General features: G+C 49.2%; 1 protein-coding gene across 1 annotated transcript in view; it reads left to right on the forward strand.

Moving 5' to 3' along the window:
• Nucleotides 1–19,544, forward strand: part of LOC119434945 (probable cytochrome P450 12a4, mitochondrial) — a 163,319-nt gene that overhangs the window by 31,030 nt on the left and 112,745 nt on the right. The window contains exon 4 of the mRNA XM_037701946.2: nucleotides 10,648–10,804. Within this exon, the coding sequence (XP_037557874.2) occupies nucleotides 10,648–10,804 (157 nt within the window). The remainder of the gene's footprint in view (nucleotides 1–10,647; nucleotides 10,805–19,544) is intronic.

Below are 19,544 nucleotides of genomic sequence, written 5' to 3' on the forward strand. Positions count from 1 at the left end.
AGGTCTGTGTTCTTACTTCAGACGCTTCATTCGCAATTTCGCTGTCATCATCTCACGCCTGACGAAAGTGCTTACACGCAATCGGCCCCTCAGTTCGTGGTCGTTCCAGTGCGACGAGGCCTTCACAAAGCTCCGTCATCTGCTTACGTCTCCGCCAATTTTGCGCCACGACGATTCGACAGCCAGGCGCGGATCCAGGGGGGATGTCCGGATGTCCTGACCCCCCCCCTCCAATTTCTGCATCGCCCCCTCACTGACAGGGGGATGGCCCTGTCGCAAAAAATATGGCCACCAGCATTGTTAAAAAGTATTTTTCGCGAGTACCAGTGGTATCAGCCATGTAGAAGTAAAGCTAGCTCGCTCACAAGCTTAGTTGTATTCCGTACGTAGGAGTGTAGTGTCGCGAAGTTGCCGTAGTTATTTTTTCTCATGAACACCTTGGACCTCCTGGCGCCTGCCGTGCCTTACTCGTCCCATCGGTGGCGTCGAATGAACGAGGGGACGTCCCTTTTGCCAAACACGCCGAGGTCCGCTCGAGCGCCTTCGCGCCTGATTAACTTAGTTTCCCCTTGGGGTGTCAACGGTTGCCTCATTGGCTGTCATCGGTTCCGCGACCAACCTGCTTAATGAAAGAGATATCTTGCTGAAGTGTTCATATATAAACATAACTAAGAGCTAAACTAAGAACTACGCATAGGCAACTTTTTTTAACTGTAGCACTCATTGTGATCACAGTTACACGTTGACAATACCAGTACGAGCACAGTACCGTTCGTACGCTACAAGTTTTTCATTGCAACTTCGCAGTTTTATTGTCGTACATTAAGCATAGGAAGCTAAAGCCCACCGGATCCGTTTATCTGAGTGGGCGTTCTCGCGGAGCGGGGCGAAGCCTCGAGCCGCGGCTGCGAAGTGGGAGAGCGTGATGTCAGCGGCCAACGACAGCGCGCGGGCCTAGGATGGCGTCGCGTGGTTAGAGAAACGGGAGCAGATGCGCGCCTTGTGTAAAAGGATGACGTCGCGTGGAAAACAAAACATGAAGACGCTGGCTCGCGCTCTCGCCTACTACGCCACATCGTTATTCTTGTAGGTGGCGTCGTGAGTCAACAACCAGCGTGTTGGTTGCTGCGTGGAGCGGACCGTTACGCCCGTATTCACGAACGTTCTCTATTCAACAACAACCACACTCAAGAGAGAAGATGGCACCGCCATCCCTTCACAGAAGTGGTCGCTGAGCTTCATCATTCACGGGAATTCATGACAATTGTCGCGTCTTTATTCTCGATTATTCTGCGCAGTACGACAATTAAAGTTTCGAGTCTGATATCTCGGAGCACGGACACGCTAGAATAATTCTTCCAACTGATACTCTGTAGAAACTCGACTGTCTCTAATTTTTCAATACACACATACCCACTTACTGCAGTCAACAAAAAAGAATTGTTCAATTTTAGTTAATTGGGCTGCTCACAGCGATAATTATCATCTCACTTTGTGCCCCCTTAGCCACATAACTTATTTGCACAGATGGTCTTCGCATGCCTCCCAGTGCCTAATTTTAAGAAAACCATAAAGCTTAGTTTTGAACACCCTGTATTATCAGGCGCAGCCGCCAAGCACATGGCTGTATTGGGTAACGTCCTTTTCCTATAAGCTAGGAGAAACCGATACCTGGCTTCGTTACAGGTCTTCTCCTCTTTCTGGGGTTTTACGTGCCAAAACCAGTTCTGATTATGAGGCACGCCGTAGTGGAAGGCTCCGGATTAATTTTGGCCACCTGGGGTTCTTTAACCTGCACTACAACGCAAGAACACGGGCGTTTTTGAATTTCGCCTCCATCGAAATGCGGCCGCCGCGGCCGGGATTTGATCCCGCGATCTCGTGCTCAACGCCTGAGCTGACTGAGCCACCACGGAGGGCTACAGGTGTTGCTTTAGCCGTGTAAAACGCGGGTTTATCGTGAGCAAAAACGGTAAATTTCGGTAAATAAGAAAGGCTACTATCATCATCATCATCATCATTGACAGAAGCTGACCCCCCCCCCCCCCCCTCAGAAAAAAATGTCACAGTTTCGCCCTAAGGGCGAAGCAATGAATGCGATAGCAACACAGCAATGTCATACGAAGTAAGGTGAGCGGCTTTGGTAGCAATATGAATTGTAGTAAACATGAGCTGATTAAGTAAGCAGGTGTGCTGCGGCGTAAGTAGACCGACATGACGAGAGACTCGATGACCACGAGAAGGCGCGTGTGAAACGGTGGTGTTGATGAGAAGCGCTTCCCGTGGGCAGCGCGTGCGAAGGGACACATCTGTAGCGCTGCACTGCCGATCCGGGCAGCATTGCATGTGTAGCGTGCGTTGGAAAATGTGGCCCGACTATTACTAACTGAATGAACAAGCGTGGTGTGAGCGCGCACAAACAAACATGAATAGCTCACACTGAATGACTGCAGACAACGACCGTCAAAACTCTGGCAGCAAGCGGATACGCCGCAGCGGCGAACGTACGTGCGGTCTATCGCTTCAACGGAAACTGAGCGCATAAAGGTCAGAGCCGTGTGGAGATAAGAGACGGTGCGAGCGAGCGACGATCGCGGTTGTTGGCAGCGTAGAAGTGCGCCCCCCCCCCCCCCCCGCTCCCTCTGGCGCTGGCTTACCGCTTCCTTCCTTGCGCGTGGGAGAGATAAGAGACTGTGCGGACGAGCGACGAGCGCGGTTGTTGGCAGAGAAGTGCCCCCCCCTGCTCCCTCCGGCGCTGGCTTTCCGCTTCCTTGCTTGCGCGTGGGAGATTGAGTGCGTTCGCTCTCCGTGATAGCGCGCGTCCCCGCACGCTTCCGCTGGGGCATACGGCGCGCGGCGAAGATTTTATCTATACGGAACCTCACGGCGACGGCGACGGCGACGCCGACGGCAGAAATCCGGTTGAAGTGTCCATATAATTGCTATCGCAATAAAACCTGGATCCGCCTGTGGACAGCTCCTACTGAGGTGCATACAGATGCCAGCGGCGTTGGCCTCGGCGCTGTTCTTGCCCAACGCAAACAAGGCTTTCCTGAATTTGTCGTCGCCTATGCAAGTCGCACGCTTACGGAAACTGAGACCAATTACAATGTGACAGAAAAAGAATGCTTAGCCATCATCTGGGCTCTAACTAAGTTCCGACCTTATTTATATGGCCGTCCATTTGACGTCGTCACGGACCACCATGCACTATGTTGGCTGTCGTCCTTGAAGGACCCTTCTGGCCGTCTTGCTCAATGGGCACTTCGCTTGCAGGACTACGATATCCGCGTGCTGTACCGCAACGGACGCCAGCATTCTGACGCCGACGCCCTCTCGCGCTCTCCCTTGCCTGACAATATCTGCTGCTCCCTATCCGAGATTATTGTTTATGCGCTCGACCTTAACACCATCGCTTCTGAGCTAGAGCACTGCACGGGCTCGGACTTACCCAAAAGCCCGGGCCCGGCCCGGCCCGTGGGCCGGGCCGGGGCGGGTAGAGCAGTTTTTTCACGGGCTCGGGCCGGGCTCGGGGACGGCGTGTGCTTTTTGACGCGGGCCCGGGCCGGGCTCGGGCTTTTTGCGCGTTATTCTCGGGCTTCTCAACTCTGAAAACATGTATTTTTCGGTCTCGGGCCGGGTTCGGGCGGTTTCGGTCTCGGGCCGGCCTCGGCCAAAGGTATCATCGGGCTTAAGGTTAGTCCGTGGTGAACTCGGGGGGGTCCGGGACGGGCCGGATTATTTCCGGGCCCGGGCCGGGCCCGGGTCTCGCCATAAAAGTTTTGATCAAGCTCGGGCGGGCCACCCAATGTATAAACGGGCCCGGGCCGGGCCCGGGCCGCAAAAATCGGCCCGTGCAGTGCTCTATTCTGAGCAGCACAAGGACCATTGGATTGCTTCCCTTCTACACATGCTTTCTGGTTCGTTGGCACAACCAAGCACTCGCACGTTACGTCGCCAAGCACGTCACTTTGCCATTCGCGACAACCTGCTTCACCGACGCAATTATAACCCCGACGGACGCCAGTGGTTGTTAGTGGTACCCCGCAGTCTGCGTTTCGAAGTATGCGCCACTTTCCAATCTGATCCACAGTGTGCGCACTCCGGCGTTTTCAAGACTTACCAGCGTCTTAAACAGCGGTATTACTGGCGCGGGATGTACAGCTACGTTCTCAAGTTCGTTCGATCTTGTCCCGATTGCCAGCGCCGGAAATCTTCGCCCCGCCTCTCGCCAGTCGCTCTGCAACCTTTACTTTGCGCTACCCGGCCGTTTGGACGCGTCGGCATCGATTTGTATGGGCCCCTTCCCCTAACGTCGGCTGGAAATCGCTGGGCCATTGTGGCAGTCGACCACCTGACGCGATACGCCGTAACTGTCGCCCTCCCGGCAGCTACAGTGCGCGATGTTGCCTCCTTCTTGCTTCGACGATTTGTCCTGCGATATAGGCCACCCCAGGAACTGCTCAGTGATCGCGGACGTGTCTTCCTGTACGAAGTAGTTGAAGCCATTCTCAAGGAGTGCCATGTTGTTCATCGCACAACTGCGGCGTACCACTCCCAAACCAATGGCCTTACAGAACGCTTCAACCGTACCCTTGGGGACATGCTTGCTATGTACGTCGCCTCCGACCATACTAATTGGGACGCCATTCTGCCTTCGTCACTTACGCATATAACACTGCTACTAGAGCACCACTGGCTTTTCACCTTTTTTCTTGCTATACGGCCGGCACCCGTCGCACACCATCGACACAATTCTACCGTACCGGCCGATGCATCTGAATGTGCACCCATTTCCGACGCGGCAAGGCATGCTGAAGAGTGCCGCGATTCGCACGGGTCTTACATCCGATCAAGAGCGCCAGAAGAACACACGCTTCCGGCGTTTTATGAAAAAAAATTCCGACAGTTGTTTCCGTAAGGGCGAAGCAATGAATGCGATAGCAACAGAGCAATGTCATACGAAGTAAGGTGAGCGCTTTGGTAGCAACAACACGCAGAACTGTTGTCGACGCCATCGGCGTTTGCCCGCGTTAGCTCAAAATGCTGCGGCGTTGGTGACTGTTGCTGGAGCCTCTGAATAAATAGCCACTTGGTGCCGCAGCTAAACGTCGGCTCCCTTCCCTCCCCCTCCCCCACGGACTCTCGCGCGTCTGAAGAAGGCGCGTTTGCTCTACATATATGGTCATTGTAAAGGAGAAAAGAGACGCCTACTTCTGCAGCCCTTAAGCGAGCACGGCGCAGAACGCGCGTTTGTTCTCCGCCGTGCGTTCACTCCTGTGAAAGCGCGCGTCCCTCGCGCCCTTTCACTCGCACATACAGCGTTCGGCGGCGCGCGGCGACGATTTCATCTCCAAATGACGTCATACGGAACCTCACGGCGACGGCGACGGCGACGCCGACGGCGACGGCGACGCCGACGGCAGAAATCTGCTTTTGAGTGTCCATATAATTGCTATCGCAATAAAATTCCGAAAGTTGTGTCCGTAGCGCGGAATCGAACCAGGGACCCCTCGCTTCCGAACGCGCGGCGCTAACCACTACGCCACGAAGCGCACATGGACACACGCACCACGATGACAATACCCAACATTAACGAAAGACTGCGCGTTTCTAACGCGTTTGTGCTAGCGCGTTACGGCCCGTGTAAGAAGCTGGTGCAACGCCTCCTATAAAGACATTTATAGGAGGCGTTGGCTGGTGTATACGACGCTGTGGCCTCTCCGCCTTACCCCGTATTCATAAACGCTCCTCGACTTGAACTTGACTTGCCACCGCGCCTTGGGTAGCGTTCGAAACGCGTTGAAGGCGGTGGCAAGTCAAGTTCAAGTCGAAACGCGCTGCCCAAGGCGGTGGCAAGTCAAGTTCAAGTCGAGGAGCGTTTATGAATACGGGGGTTATACTCTCTCAGCACTCATGTGATGGCGTTGGCAAAGGCGGTGCACGTTCCGGCATGTGTAAACGGCTGCGTAAGACGCTGTGGCCTCTCCCCCTTACTAGAGAGTACTGCACGTTTCTAACGCGTTTGTGCTAGCGTCCCCTTCATTATAATGAAGGGCGCTGTTATAAAATAGGAATGACGTCACATATGGCGCGGGTCATTGGTGGAAGTCAATCGTTCGATTTAGTGCGACGACGCACGCTAGGGGAGCGTTGTAATAAAACCCGCTCGCTGTTGGCGCGCTTTCACTTTCGCTCGGAGTCACCGGATGGAGGCAGACAAGGCTGCGGAGCGGCGAGCGCGCAAGGCGGCGGCAGCGCTCGCTCGCAGACAGAATCCCGAGGTGCGAGCCCGTGATGCAGAAGCGCGTCGTGAAGCTGCGCGACGCCGCCGCCAAGATCCTGCCGTACGAGAGCGGGAGGCCGAAGCGGCACGGCAGCGGAACCGCTCTCCCTTCATTTCACGGACCATAAAGCCGTCATAATGAAGGGACAACGCAAGCCATCCATCATCTAAGAAAAAATTAAAGTTGATTTTGTATATATACACAGTGTTTCTCACGTCTTTACATGATGATCGACTGGGCGAATTACACGGAAGATTCACGGTTTACCGATGATTCCCTCCGGCTTCGCCCACTCATCATCATTCACCCCGTGGATATGCTGTGCTTTTTATACATCGCCTTAATCTTCTTTTAGAGCACATCACTTAGGCGCCCGTTACTGCGGCGAGCATCGGCGTTGCCACTCGTAACCAAGCGCACGAACGCGTCCAAGGATTAAAGCGAACGCGGAGCGCAGTGGGAGATGAAACACGCGAAGAGTAAAGCGGTGCACGAGGAATGTATAGCGAAAGCGTGAGAAGAAAAGCGTAGTGAGGCGACGATGGCTACGATGGCGCCTGAGTAGCGCGCGTTGGCTGGAATGGCTGTCTGTGGCGGCTGCTGTGATTCACGCTCATGCGTCACCTACGCGCTGGCTCTCGCGATCTCCAGATTAGCGAGGCAATCGCACCACACTTCGCTCCGTTTTCACCGTGCCGCATGAGACAGATTATCCGCGCCAGCCAATAAATCGCCAAATAAAAACACGTATGGAGCTGTGCTCACATTTTGCATTAAGGAGTATCGTAATCGTCGGTGATTATTTTTTTAAGCGAAGCTTTGTTTGCCTCTTCTCCCGACTTTCCGGGCGCTGCTGCTGCTGCTGGGTACTTGCTCGCGCGCGCTGCTGGGTTTCTTGCAGCACCAGCAGATTGGCGCTCGCCCTCCTCACATACCGGGTTCCAGGGCTTACATTTGGAAATGCGGTTGTTTGCTTGAAGTGTGTACAATCAGGACTCCATGGCAACCAAAGGTCAGTGGGACGCCTCGCGTTGGTCGCCTACGGGAAGACTACTAATGAAGCTGTGCAGGGTGATATGGACTGGACAAATTTTGAAGCAAGGGAGGCTCAGAGTAAAATTGATTTTGAAGAACGACTGAGGAAAATGGAAGTAGATGGGTGCAATTATTCAGGTACTTGTACAGGCAAAACATTGACTCACAGTGGAGGAAAACAACGAGGAAGCTTACCAGCAAATATGCGATCGGTTATGGCCAGCAACATGGCAACAAAGAACGTCAAACGCAAAGTGAGAGAGGCTGAGGCAATGTCATGGCTGGTGGCAATAAAAAAACCTGCTATGACTAACTACCTCAAAGGAAATAAACGAAATCGGGAAAGAAAGAATTATGATAACTCAAAGGGAAGCTTCTTACTTTTCGAAGCGAGATCAGGATGCCTTAGAACACGTAGTTATAAAGCGAGGTACACCAAGGACGAAGCCGCATGTGCTTGCTAGAGAAACGGTGAACATGTTTTATTAGAATGTGCAGAAATCTACCCAGCTGCAAGTCTAGGCTCCTCTGACCTCCCTCCTTGAAGTCCTTGGGTTCAGGGATAGCAGCTGTAGAGATTAGTAAGAGGCGGTTGGAGGTTTGGTGGCAGAAAAGTTGGAAGACCGCAAACAACGGAGACGTACAGAAACATAGTTCCCAGTAATGGTTCAAAACGGTTGATACCTGGAATTCTTGTATTTGTGTGTTCCTCAAAAATAAAGGTAGGACATGAGGCAAAATAATGACAAGAGCTTGGTGGCGCAATCCACCACCCCGTTTCAAAGGGGACGCTCATAGCATCCATCCATCCTTCCATCTCGGCCGGTGCAGCCCCGGCAGCGTTTCACAGTTTGCGCGTATAACACGCGGTGTGCTTGCTTTCCTATGCGACAAAAATGCAGGTGCTGGGCTGTTGCCAGAATTCGCAGAATTCGCGGAAAGGATTGGGCTCCGAATAATGAATACCTTCTTCAGGAAGCGTAGCAACCGGAAGTGGACCTGAAAAAGCCCTAATGAAGAAACAAGAAGTGAAATAGATTTCATACTCTCTTCAGATCCGCATGGTGCAGGATGTAGAAGGGTTAGCTTAGGGTAGTGAGGTCTAGGATTCCTCTCAATTAGAAGAGAAAAGGTAAAATCAGTTAGGAAGAAACAGGACAACCTAGACGCAATAAGGGTAAGAGCAGAACAATTTAGGCTAGTGCTCGCAAACAAATAGCTTTAGATTTAGAACATAAAGACAAAAATAACATACAGGTAATGAATGAAACCGTAACTAGGCTGATCGCAGAAGTTGCGATTGAAGTGGGAGGTAAGGCACCAAGGCAACTAGTATGTAAGCTCCCCCAAACAACAAAGGGTCAAATAATGAAACGACAAAGCATGAAAGTGTCCAACTGAAGAGATCAGATGGAATTCGCTGAACTTTCAAAACTGATCAACAAGAAGAAAGTTAGGGATATTCGAAATTATAACTTTGGGAAAAATTGAGGAAGTAGTAAATATGGACCCAGCATGAAATAAGTGAGAAGAAAACTTCGCATAGGACAAGGCAAGGTGTATGCACTGAAAGATAAGCAGAGTAATATCATCAGCAATTTCGATGACATAGTGAGAGCAGCGGAAGAATTCTATATGACCTGTACAGTTCCCAGAGCAGCCAAGCTACATTCGTTCGAAGTAGTGATGAACAGGAAACAGAGGCTCTCTCTATAACTAGCGATGAAGTTCTAAGTGCCTGGCAAGAGATGGCCCAGGGAAAAGCGGCTGGAGAAGATGGAATAACAGTCGATTTAATAAAACACGGAGGAGATATCATGCTTGAAAAGCATGCGGCCCTTTATACGCAATGCTTCTCGACTTCAAGTGCACCAGAAAGCTGGAAGAACGCAAACATTACTCATCTATAAGAAGGGAGACGTTAGAGAATTGAAAAATTATAGGCCCATTACATTGCTCTCAGGATTGTATAAGATATTAACCAAGATAATTTTCAGTCAAATCAGGGCAACACATGACTTCAATCAGCCAAGAGAAGAGGCTGGCTTGAGAAAGGGATATTCTAGAATGGATCAAATCAATGTAATCAATCAGGTAATCGAGAAATCTACGAAGTACAACAAAACCCCTCTATATTTTCATAGATTATGAAAAGGCATTTGATTCAGTAGAGATACCAGCAGTCATAGAGGTATTGCGTAATCAAGGAGTACAGGAGGCATACGTGAATGTCTTGACAATATCTGTAAGGATTCCACTGCTACCTTGGTTCCAAAAGAAAGTAGACAGTTACCTATCAAGAAAGGGGTCAGACAATCTCTCCAATGCTATTCACTGCATGCTTAGAAGAATAATCAAGCTCTTAGACTGGGAAGGCTTAGGAGTGAGGATCAACGGCGAATATGTTAGCAACCTTCAGTTTGCAGATGACACTGCCTGTTCAGCAACAATGGGGACAAATTACAACAAATGATTGAGGACCTTAACCGAGAAAGTGTAAGAGGGGGTTGAAGATTAATAAGCAGAAAACAAAGATAGTGTTCAATAGCCTGCAAGGGAACAAGAATTCAGGATTGCCAGTCAGCCTCTAGAGTGTGTAAAGAAGTACGTCTACCTAGGTCAATTACTTACAGGGAATCCTGATCATGAGAGGAAATTTACGGAAGAATAAAATTGAGTTGGCAGGCATTGGCAAATCCCAACTGGGAGCTTACCACTGCCGTTGAAAAGAAAAGTTTACAATCATTGCATTCTACCGGTGCTAACGTTGGGGCAGAAACTTGGAGGTTAACAAAGAAGTTAGAGAACAAGTTAAGGGCCACACAAAGAGCGATGGACCAAAAAATGTTAGGCCTGACGTTAAGAGACAGCAAGAGAGCGGTGTGGATCGGAGAGCAAACGGGGATAGCCGATATTTTATTTCACATTAAGGCAAAATGGAGCTCGGCAGGCCATGTAATGCGTAGGATGGATAACTGGTGGACCATTAAAATTACAGAAAGGGCACCAAGAGAAGGGAGCCGCAGTCGACGACCGCAGAAAACTAGGTGGGTTGATGAAGTTCGGAAATTTTCAGGCGCAAGTAGGAATCAGCTAGCGCAAGATAGGGGTAATTGGAGATGGCAGGGAAACGCCTTCGTCCTACAGTGGACACAATATAGTCTGATGATGGTGAATTAGCGCTTGCCTTCGTCTTCGCTTCTGTTGTGTTTGTGTGTTGTTGCACTCAATCCATTCCTCAGGAAAGGCACCTAAGGAATGAAATGCAGGCCCCCATGGGCATAACTTTCGCCCAACATAGCAATTAACCGATCTACTATCGCAGGCTGCTGTTCCGCATGACTGAAGAAGCAGTGGCCGAGACACTAAGGGAGAGCAACCAGAGCAGCACCATACTACAACGCTTGCTCAGACACCAGAAGGCTGACCTGAAGGAGATGTTCACATTCCTGCACGACGTTGTCATCTCCGGGGCCAACACAGTAAGGAGTTTCTATAATACGCAATGGCAAAAATGCACTCAACGTGTGAGACACTTCCGATATGTGACCGCTCCAGTAAGGAAAAAAAGATTATATACGAGTTTGTATTTCATTCTGTAGAGGTACTGGCAGTCATGGAGGCATTGCGTAATAAAGGCGCACAGGAAGCATACGCCAATATTTTGGCAAAATCTACAATGACAACACAGCTACCTTATTTCTGTAGAACAAAAGTCGGAAACTATCCATCAAGAAAGGGGTCAGCCAAGGAGAGACAATCTCTCCAATGCTATTGACTGCATGCTTAGAAGTATTCAAGCTATTACACTGACACGAATTAAATGTGACGTTCAACCGGGAATATCTCAACAACCTTCGCATTGCAGATGACATTGTCCTTTTCAGCAACGCTGGGGACGAATTACAACATATCTAACATTGAAATCAAAGGCGTAGTAGAGAAGCACGGTGAGGATGTTTCAGAAATTTGGACGAAGCTGGAGATGTATTGCGTGAACCTGTATTTCGCTACGCGGAAGTAAGGCCAGAGCAACAGAGTTGTTAAATTTAAAAGTCGTCGGAAACATAGGTAACACTGAAATCAATGGCATGGTACAGAATGACAGTGAGGATGTTAAATAACTTTTGAATGAGCTGGGAGGCATAGTGAACCTCTATGTCGCTACGCCAAAGGGAGGCCAGGGCAACATAGTCGTTAAATTCAAAAGTCGTGAGAAAAGGGACGCTTTTCTTGTGAGGTTAAGAAGCTGCGCATAACGAATGGATGCGTAGGCATGAGGGAGGCGACCGGTGGAACTGGTATTACTTAGACAGAAAACGGCACCAGCAGGCATGTTGATAAAAGCACGATTTTACAGCGCAGCTGTATGATCGCTATGGTTCCTTGGATTTTATGAGTTGTGCGTCAGTATTAAAAAATGTCACAGTTTCGCCCTAAGGGCGAATCAATGAATGCGATAGCAACACAGCAATGTCATACGAAGTAAGGTGAGCGGCCTTGGTAGCAATATGAATTGTAGTAAACATGAGCTAATTTTAAGTAAGCAGGTGTGCTGCGGCGTAGGTAGACCGACATGAAGAGGGACTCGATGACCACGAGAAGGCGCGTGTGAAACGGTGGTGTTGATGAGAAGCGCTTACCGTGGGCAGCGCGTGCGAAGGGACACACCTGTAGTGCTGCACTGCCGATCTGGGCAGCATTGCATGTGTAGCGTGCGTTGGAAAATGTGGCCCGACTATTACTAACTGAATGAAGAAGCGTGGTGTGAGCGCGCACAAACATGAATAGATCACACTGAATGACTGCAGCCAACGACTGTGAAAACGCTGGCAGCGGGCGAAGGTACGTGCGGTCTATCTCTTCAACGTAAACTGAGCGGCGAATGCACGGCGCATAAAGGTCAGAGCCGTGTGGAGATAAGAGACGGTTCGGTAGAACAAACGACGAGCGCGGTTGTTGGCAGCGCAGAAGTGCGCCCCCCCCCTCCCGCTCCCTACGGCGCTGGCTTCCCGATTCCTTGAGTGCGCGTGGAAGAGATAAGAGACTGTGCGGACGAGCGACGAGCGCGGTTGTTGGCAGAGAAGTGCCCCCCCCCTGCTCCCTCCGGCGCTGGCTTTCCGCTTCCTTGCTTGCGCGTGGGAGATTGAGTGCGTTCGCTCTCCGTGATAGCGCGCGTCCCCGCACGCTTCCGCTGGGGCATACGGCGCGCGGCGAAGATTTTATCTATACGGAACCTCACGGCGACGGCGACGGCGACGGCAGAAATCCGGTTGAAGTGTCCATATAATTGCTATCGCAATAAAAGGTGAGCGTGGGGCGATTCTGGAGGTAGTGCAATACCGGACGGACCTGCAGCCGAGGTGAAGAAGGCTTCAAGAATTCCGCCCCTATGATAATAATAATTATAAATAATAATAACGGAAACAAATAAAACAAGTGTTTCAAGTCAATGGGTATACTTGAAACGTTTGTGAAAACGTATGGACTCCCGAGCAAGAGGCGTTGCCATAAAGGCAAGGGACAAAATATATGTGCAACCATACACCTTTGACTCTCAACAGGACAATGCCACCGACTGTGTCTGTGCCGTGCAAACGAAAGGCCGAATTGTGATATCCACTCCAGGCACACCGAGGTGTCATATCGAGGAGTTAATGACCACGCATGGCTTAGGCGTGATGACCCCAGTGATCATCTTTGGAGACTTTAATGCGGACATTTCAAAACCAGACAAGAACACTCAGTTTTTGCTAGAAGGGTTTGGTTTGAAGTGCCATACCAGTGCAAGTCATTCAACTACTCAACAACATTCGTGTATAGATTTAACTTTGGCCAAGAATCTGTCTAATGTTGTAACCAAACCAATCAGTGTACGATCACAGTAATCACAAAGCTATCGTCAATACCATTACGAAATGCTGAAAAAGAAAATACGTATACCTTTAAATATTTTAAGGCGCAAAAGGCAGGTCAAACGTAGGACACGCGCTACTTTCAACTGTTTATTCTGCAATGTCATGAAATTATATGAGAAAGGCACATGCGCAGAAGCGTTTATGAAGACAAAAAGAAATGCGCGTAGCTTGCTCTAGTGGTGCCAGGCTAAAGAAACAGCGGAGCTGATCGGCACCTAGCACTACCAAGTCATCCCCAGCATTTTCTAGAATTTATTGATAATTGATAGATTAGCTATTGATTTTCTATCGCAAGGTTGGCCATGTCTTTGGGCTAGGCTAAGCACTACCAAGTCATCCCCAGAACTTTGCGAAAGTTATTGATCGATTATCGATTAGCTATTGATTGGCTATCGATTGGCCATCGCAAGGTACTGGCCACATATTTGATCTAGGCTAAGCACTACCAACTCATCCCCACCATTTTCAGGAATTTATTGATCATTGATCGATTATTGATTAGCTATTGAATGGCTATCGATTGGCTAACGCAAGGTAGAGGCCAAGTATTTGGGCTAGGTTTAAAATACCTTCTGGGTACGTGCCGATAAATTCCTCGCTGGCGTAACCTATTTCTCCTCGCCCGTACACCTCCTCCTCCCTTTTCCTTTCCTGTACCCGAGGCGAGGGCTATCTAAAGCCAACGCCAAGGCGGGGATACGTGCGGCTCTCATTGGCGTTCGAAAACTATTGGTAGGCGGGTTCACGCGCGACACATTCATTCTGCGCGTCGCAATGACCTTGAGCCGCCGGCGTCGCAGATGTGCTCGCTCGGCCTCTACGGTACGTGACACCGTTAGATTACTTTGCCACTTTGCAAACGCCGGGATGCAGCGGTAAAACGTGGCCATTCTCGGCTCCCGTTCGCGAGAGTAAGTGGTTCATGTGGAAAGGGAAATGTTGACGCTATCTTCTGCAGCCCTTGAGGGAGCACGGCTCAGCGCCAATCCGTGATGGCGCTTCCGACGCCATTGGCCCGGTCGCATCATGGTTACGGAGCCTGCGCGCTGCGTTAAACGCAATTTACGCTAATTCTGTGTAAGCGGAGTTATTTCAGAGATTGTGAGCAAACGTTATTTCGATTGTGCAACTAGAGTATTGTTTCAGCCATTAGAGCGATTCGACGCGGCAGAGATGTGACTGAGATGCCTCATTCTAGCTAGTGCTATGCGGGACCCTTATCCATTCAGCTGTGAAGATTATTCGGGTTCAGTTCTATTTAATTCAGTTCTATATAAGATCACGTGTTTACGGGGGGGGGGGGTCACGAACATAAGTATCTGATGCCGCCGAAAGGATTGAAACCTAGAACCACTCGTTTGTTCGAGAACACTCAATGCCAGGACGCGTTTTATTGCGAAGCAATATGGACACTCAAAAGCAGATTTCTGCCGTCGGCGTCGCCGTCGCCGTGAGGTTCCGTATAACGTCATTTGGAGAAGAAATCGTCGCCGCGCGCCGAACGCTGTATGTGCGAGTGAAAGGGCGCGAGGGGCGCGTCTTTCACGGGGAGTGAACGCACGGCGGAGAACAAACGCGCGTTCTGCGCCGTGCTCGCTTAAGGGCTGCAGAAGTAGGCGTCTCTGTTCTCCTTTACAATCACCATATATGTAGAGCAAACGCGCCTTCTTCCGCCGCGCGAGAGGCCGTGGGGGAGGGGGAGGGAAGGGAGGCGACGTTTAGCTGCGGCACGCAGTGCCTATTTATATCAGAGGCTCCGGCAACAGTCACCAACGCCGCACGCATTTTGAGCGAACGCGGGCAAAACGCCGATGGCGTCGACAATAGTTCTGCGTGTTGCCGATGCTGCTGCATGTCCAAGTTTATACAGCTGATAAAGCTAATATCATTACTCCGTATAGCTCTCTACAAGTTTGCTATCGCAATTGATGCTTCGCATTTGAGGTGAAACTGCGACAACTTTTTTTAAGCAAGATACCGAATTACTTCAGTGAAAGCTCGCAGTTTCTTAAGGCTATAAAACGCGAAACACGACGAAAACAACACAAGTCAAATTGTAAACAATTTATTAATGCGAAAACCGTAAATGGCTCATGGGCCGAAAAATTCGATGTCCGGTGTTACGGCACCTAAATTCATGGTGCTACGAACAAAGGTCGTGGTTTCGAGTGCCTTAGTTAACTCTACCTTAATTACCATAGAGTTCATTAAGGTACTCAAACCCACGACCTTTGGTATTACTTAAGGCAAAGTTAATTGAAACACCGTTAATTAGGATATAGTTAATCATGGCACGCGGACCCACGACCGTTGGTGGGAGTCGAATCCTCAACCATTTATGTTATTTAAGGTGAATTTAATTAAGGCGCATTTAATCAAGATATCAAGATATCAAGAACCCACGACCTGTGGTTTACTTAGGGAGAAGTTCATTGGGGCACACTTAATTAAGGTACTCGAACCCACGACCTTTGGTGGGAAAGAACAAGTAATAGGAAGTAATTGCACGTTAAAGGTGGTCGAAATTAACCCGGAGTCCCCACTAAGGCGTGCCTCATAATCATATCGTGGTTTTGAAACACATCAACCACAAGAATTTAATTTGATTTTTTTTAAATCACAACGCATTCGAATGAGAACGTCAAGTTATGTAATGAATTTCTCGTGAGCGCGCACGCTTTCGCATTCATTGTCTTTAGCGTATGCTAAAGTGACTGTGAAGCTTTGGAACAATGCAACAAACATCAACTGGGAATCACATTTCAGAAGCCAAAGTTACAAAAGGAGCGCTTTTTAGTTTGCTACAGCCATCTTTTACTTGCTTTCTAATAGATGGTTAAAATCTCGGGAGAAAAAGTGCATTCTTGTCACAATTTGCAGCCGGCACACGCCACACGAGCTGCGTCGATAGATCTCGCTGGGACTCACAGGGATAGCGATCACTACCCCAGGCAGCACAACCAGGCTGGCCCCAGCACGGCAATATCACGGCAAACACCGGCACAAATATAGGCCCGAAACCGGCAGCGCTACCCGCGTCAAGAATGGCCCAGCGCGGCCATGCCACTAAAGGGCCTATTTCGGCCATCTTGTGTGGCAGCGCCAATACAGGCAGATAGCCGGCTCTGCCGTTCATTGCCATTCTAGTGTCCCACTTGCCTACTGGCAGCGCCGGTATTGGTCAATAGCCGGCTCTGCCGCTTTTAGTCAATTTATTGTCCCGCATTACCCTGACATGGCCATATTGGCAGATTGTGATTTATGTGGGCGATGCCATTATTTCCTACGATTTTAAATTACGCAAATATTGCACGGTAGCTCGATGCAACATGCCATAATCTACTATAAAATCACCAAATAATATACACAGTTTATTTATTGGTCTTAAAATAGGTTGATACAGATTGTCGCTCGTATCCCCAATTCTGTGAGCCACCTACGGAAGCTTTGTTTATGACGCTACGGGGGGGTTGAGCCGCTTCGGCGTAACGCTGCCTTCTGCAATAGTCGACGGTGCCTGGCAGCCACATTCTTATGAAGTCTTGCGCTTGGTTGATGTCGATGTCTGCGTCTCCCAGACACCATCTGCATACAATACATATACCGTTATTATCCCAACACTGTCAGCAGTGCATAACGTAAGCAAAAGGTACCAAACTGAGAAATTAAATGTGTTCCCACTCTGCATAGCCGCATGCTAAACAGTCTCTCGCTTTTCTTCCCATGCAAGCTATACGGCAGTTGAACTGCATGGTCCATGATGGCGTTCATTATATTGAAGGCAATCTCCCACAGATATTTCTCCATTCAAACAAATTGTTGAAGCTGAAAAAAAGAAGCAGAAATACGCAAAAATTAGGTAGGAAATGCCGCTGCATCTAAATATGCGATTTTTGTTCTAACTAGGCAATTATGATGAATTATGCCTTCCTCACAAGACTTCTCGTAAGTGCTTGTGGGTAGCTGTACTTAGCCTTTGGTAATGCGTAAGCTTTTAGAACAGAGGTAGCAAAGAAAGGGTGCATTGTTTCATGATAAACACCTAAGAAAGCTGCAATACAACAGATTATACTTTTGCAGGAAGTTCTGAACACCAGTCAGCTCGCAGAATGTACTTCCTGAGTAAGGAATTACGACAATCCAACTTTGGTCTTCTGGAGTGTAGTAGCCGAAATGTGCCGTGCGGCGTGTTTTCAAACAGACAGTGCGTTTCAGCTGACGCTGAAGCGGTGCAGCACTGTCTACGTACATAGTAAAAAGTGGCGGTACGTTATCTGTGTAAAAAAAAAGAAAATACACGTATTAGGCAATGCACTTAGTTGAAACACTATACTTGAGAATAAAAATAAGACAATTGTACTTACCTTGCGATAATTGAGTTTATTTCGCAGTAAATGCAGTTTTCCAACGTTTGGCTAGTTCATGTTTCACCCAATAGCAGTGTGGAACCAAGCTTGTAGTGGCGAAGGTCAAGCCGCTGGTACTGAACACGTTGCTGGACAAGTTGATGCATGCTTCGCAAACAAAACATGGTTCAAGAAATGTGGGCTACGACAACTCACAGGCAGAAGCAGAATGTGTACGGGTCCCTCGTCCTCCGAGAGACCGAGAGTCACCACGTTTTTTTGGAAGCGGGCGAGGTCCGCGCAGGGAGCAAGAAATGTGACAGGGCATTATTCACGCTTCTTTGTGCGCCCATCCGGTTCTGATTTGCAACGCAGGCTCGGCTGTGCGCATTATAGACCGTGCATACCTTCGACACTGCAAAGCGAGGGAACGCAGGGAAAACGTGGTGAGAGTGACACGCATTCTTGGTGTTTTGACGTCACATGGCCTGATAGTAGTGAAGAACGACTCGCGCACGTTTTTTGATTCTTTTATTTATTTATTTTTTCTTTTTCCAAAAGCTGCTGCGGCTGAAGGAGCAGTAGCACTTGTGCTGATTTTATTATATTATAGCTGAAATGTAAAACATGACAAATGGACTTGTTCAAAGTGATCAAAGTGATCATTCATTGATCAAAGTGATCAATGAATGTTTTCATCGTTATTTCTTTTTTGCGCTCATTATCCCAGGAGAACGGTAGAGCAAGACAACGTGTGCGCAAAGGGGTAGTCCGGCGCACAGCATCACTTGCTAACATGCCCCCATGGATTTATTGCTTCTAGTTAAATAATACAACCTCCCCCTTCGGAAAGAGAGAGAGAGAGATAGCAAGCGAGAGAGGAAAGGCAGGGAGGTTAACCAGAAGTCAGTTTCCGGTTTGCTACCCTACACTGGGGTGGGGGATAAAGGGGTTGGAGACAGTGCAAAGAGAGAGAGAGGGAGAGAGCGAAAAAAAAAACAGAAAAAAACACAGGCATTGGTAACAAAGGAGGCGTTCCAGTCACAGACGTTCACACAGGCCAGTGGACTTCAGGAACTGCAGGAGCGCTTGCACGGCCTTCTGATGCGATGTTGAGTCGCGTCGATGTTGCAGAATTGTTTCTTCCTATAACGGCTGTTCATCCAACTGGTTCAGCACGACGGAGAGCGATTGTCTCTGCACACTGTATTGTGGGCACTGACAAAGAACATGACGAATCGTTTCCGCGTCTCCACAATTGTCACATGCTGCACTGTCGGCCATCCCTATGCGGAACGCGTAGGCATTGGTGAACGCGACGCCCAACCATAGCCTACACAGGAGGGTCGCATCTCTTCGGGGAAGTCTTGTTGGAAGTCTAAGGCTTAAGGTTGGATCCAAGGTGTATAATCGGGCGTGCATAAAATCTGGTTTATTCCAGTCTGATGAAGTGCATTGGCGTGCAAGCAGGCGGAGCATCCTTGCAGCATCTGTCCTAGACAGCGGGATCGATAGGCGGTTGTCTTGTTCATGAGCTGAACGAGCAGCTTGATCGGCACGTTCATTGCCAATAATTCCACAGTGACTTGGCAGCCACTGAAATATTATTTCGTGTCCTTTTTCAGTCAGGTGGTGTATGGCCTCTGTGATTTCGAAAACCAGTTGTTCCTGTGGACCGCGCCGTAAGGCTGACAGTAAACTCTGCAGTGCCGTCTTCGAGTCGCAGAAAACGGACCATTTGTGGGCTGGTTCATCATTAATAAAATGTAATGCGACTCGAAGCGCTGCCAGTTCTGCTGGCGTCGACGTTGTCAAGTGAGATGTTTTCATCTTGATAGTGGTGGCTTTTTCTGGAATAACGACAGCGGCGGTAGAGCTGTTCTGCAAGACGGAACCGTCGGTGTATATGTGGGTGTAATTCCGGTACTTTTCATATAATAGGAGTAAGGTAAGCTGTT

Source organism: Dermacentor silvarum, unplaced genomic scaffold (assembly GCF_013339745.2).
Source record: "Dermacentor silvarum isolate Dsil-2018 unplaced genomic scaffold, BIME_Dsil_1.4 Seq333, whole genome shotgun sequence".
Lineage (NCBI taxonomy): Eukaryota > Metazoa > Arthropoda > Arachnida > Ixodida > Ixodidae > Dermacentor > Dermacentor silvarum.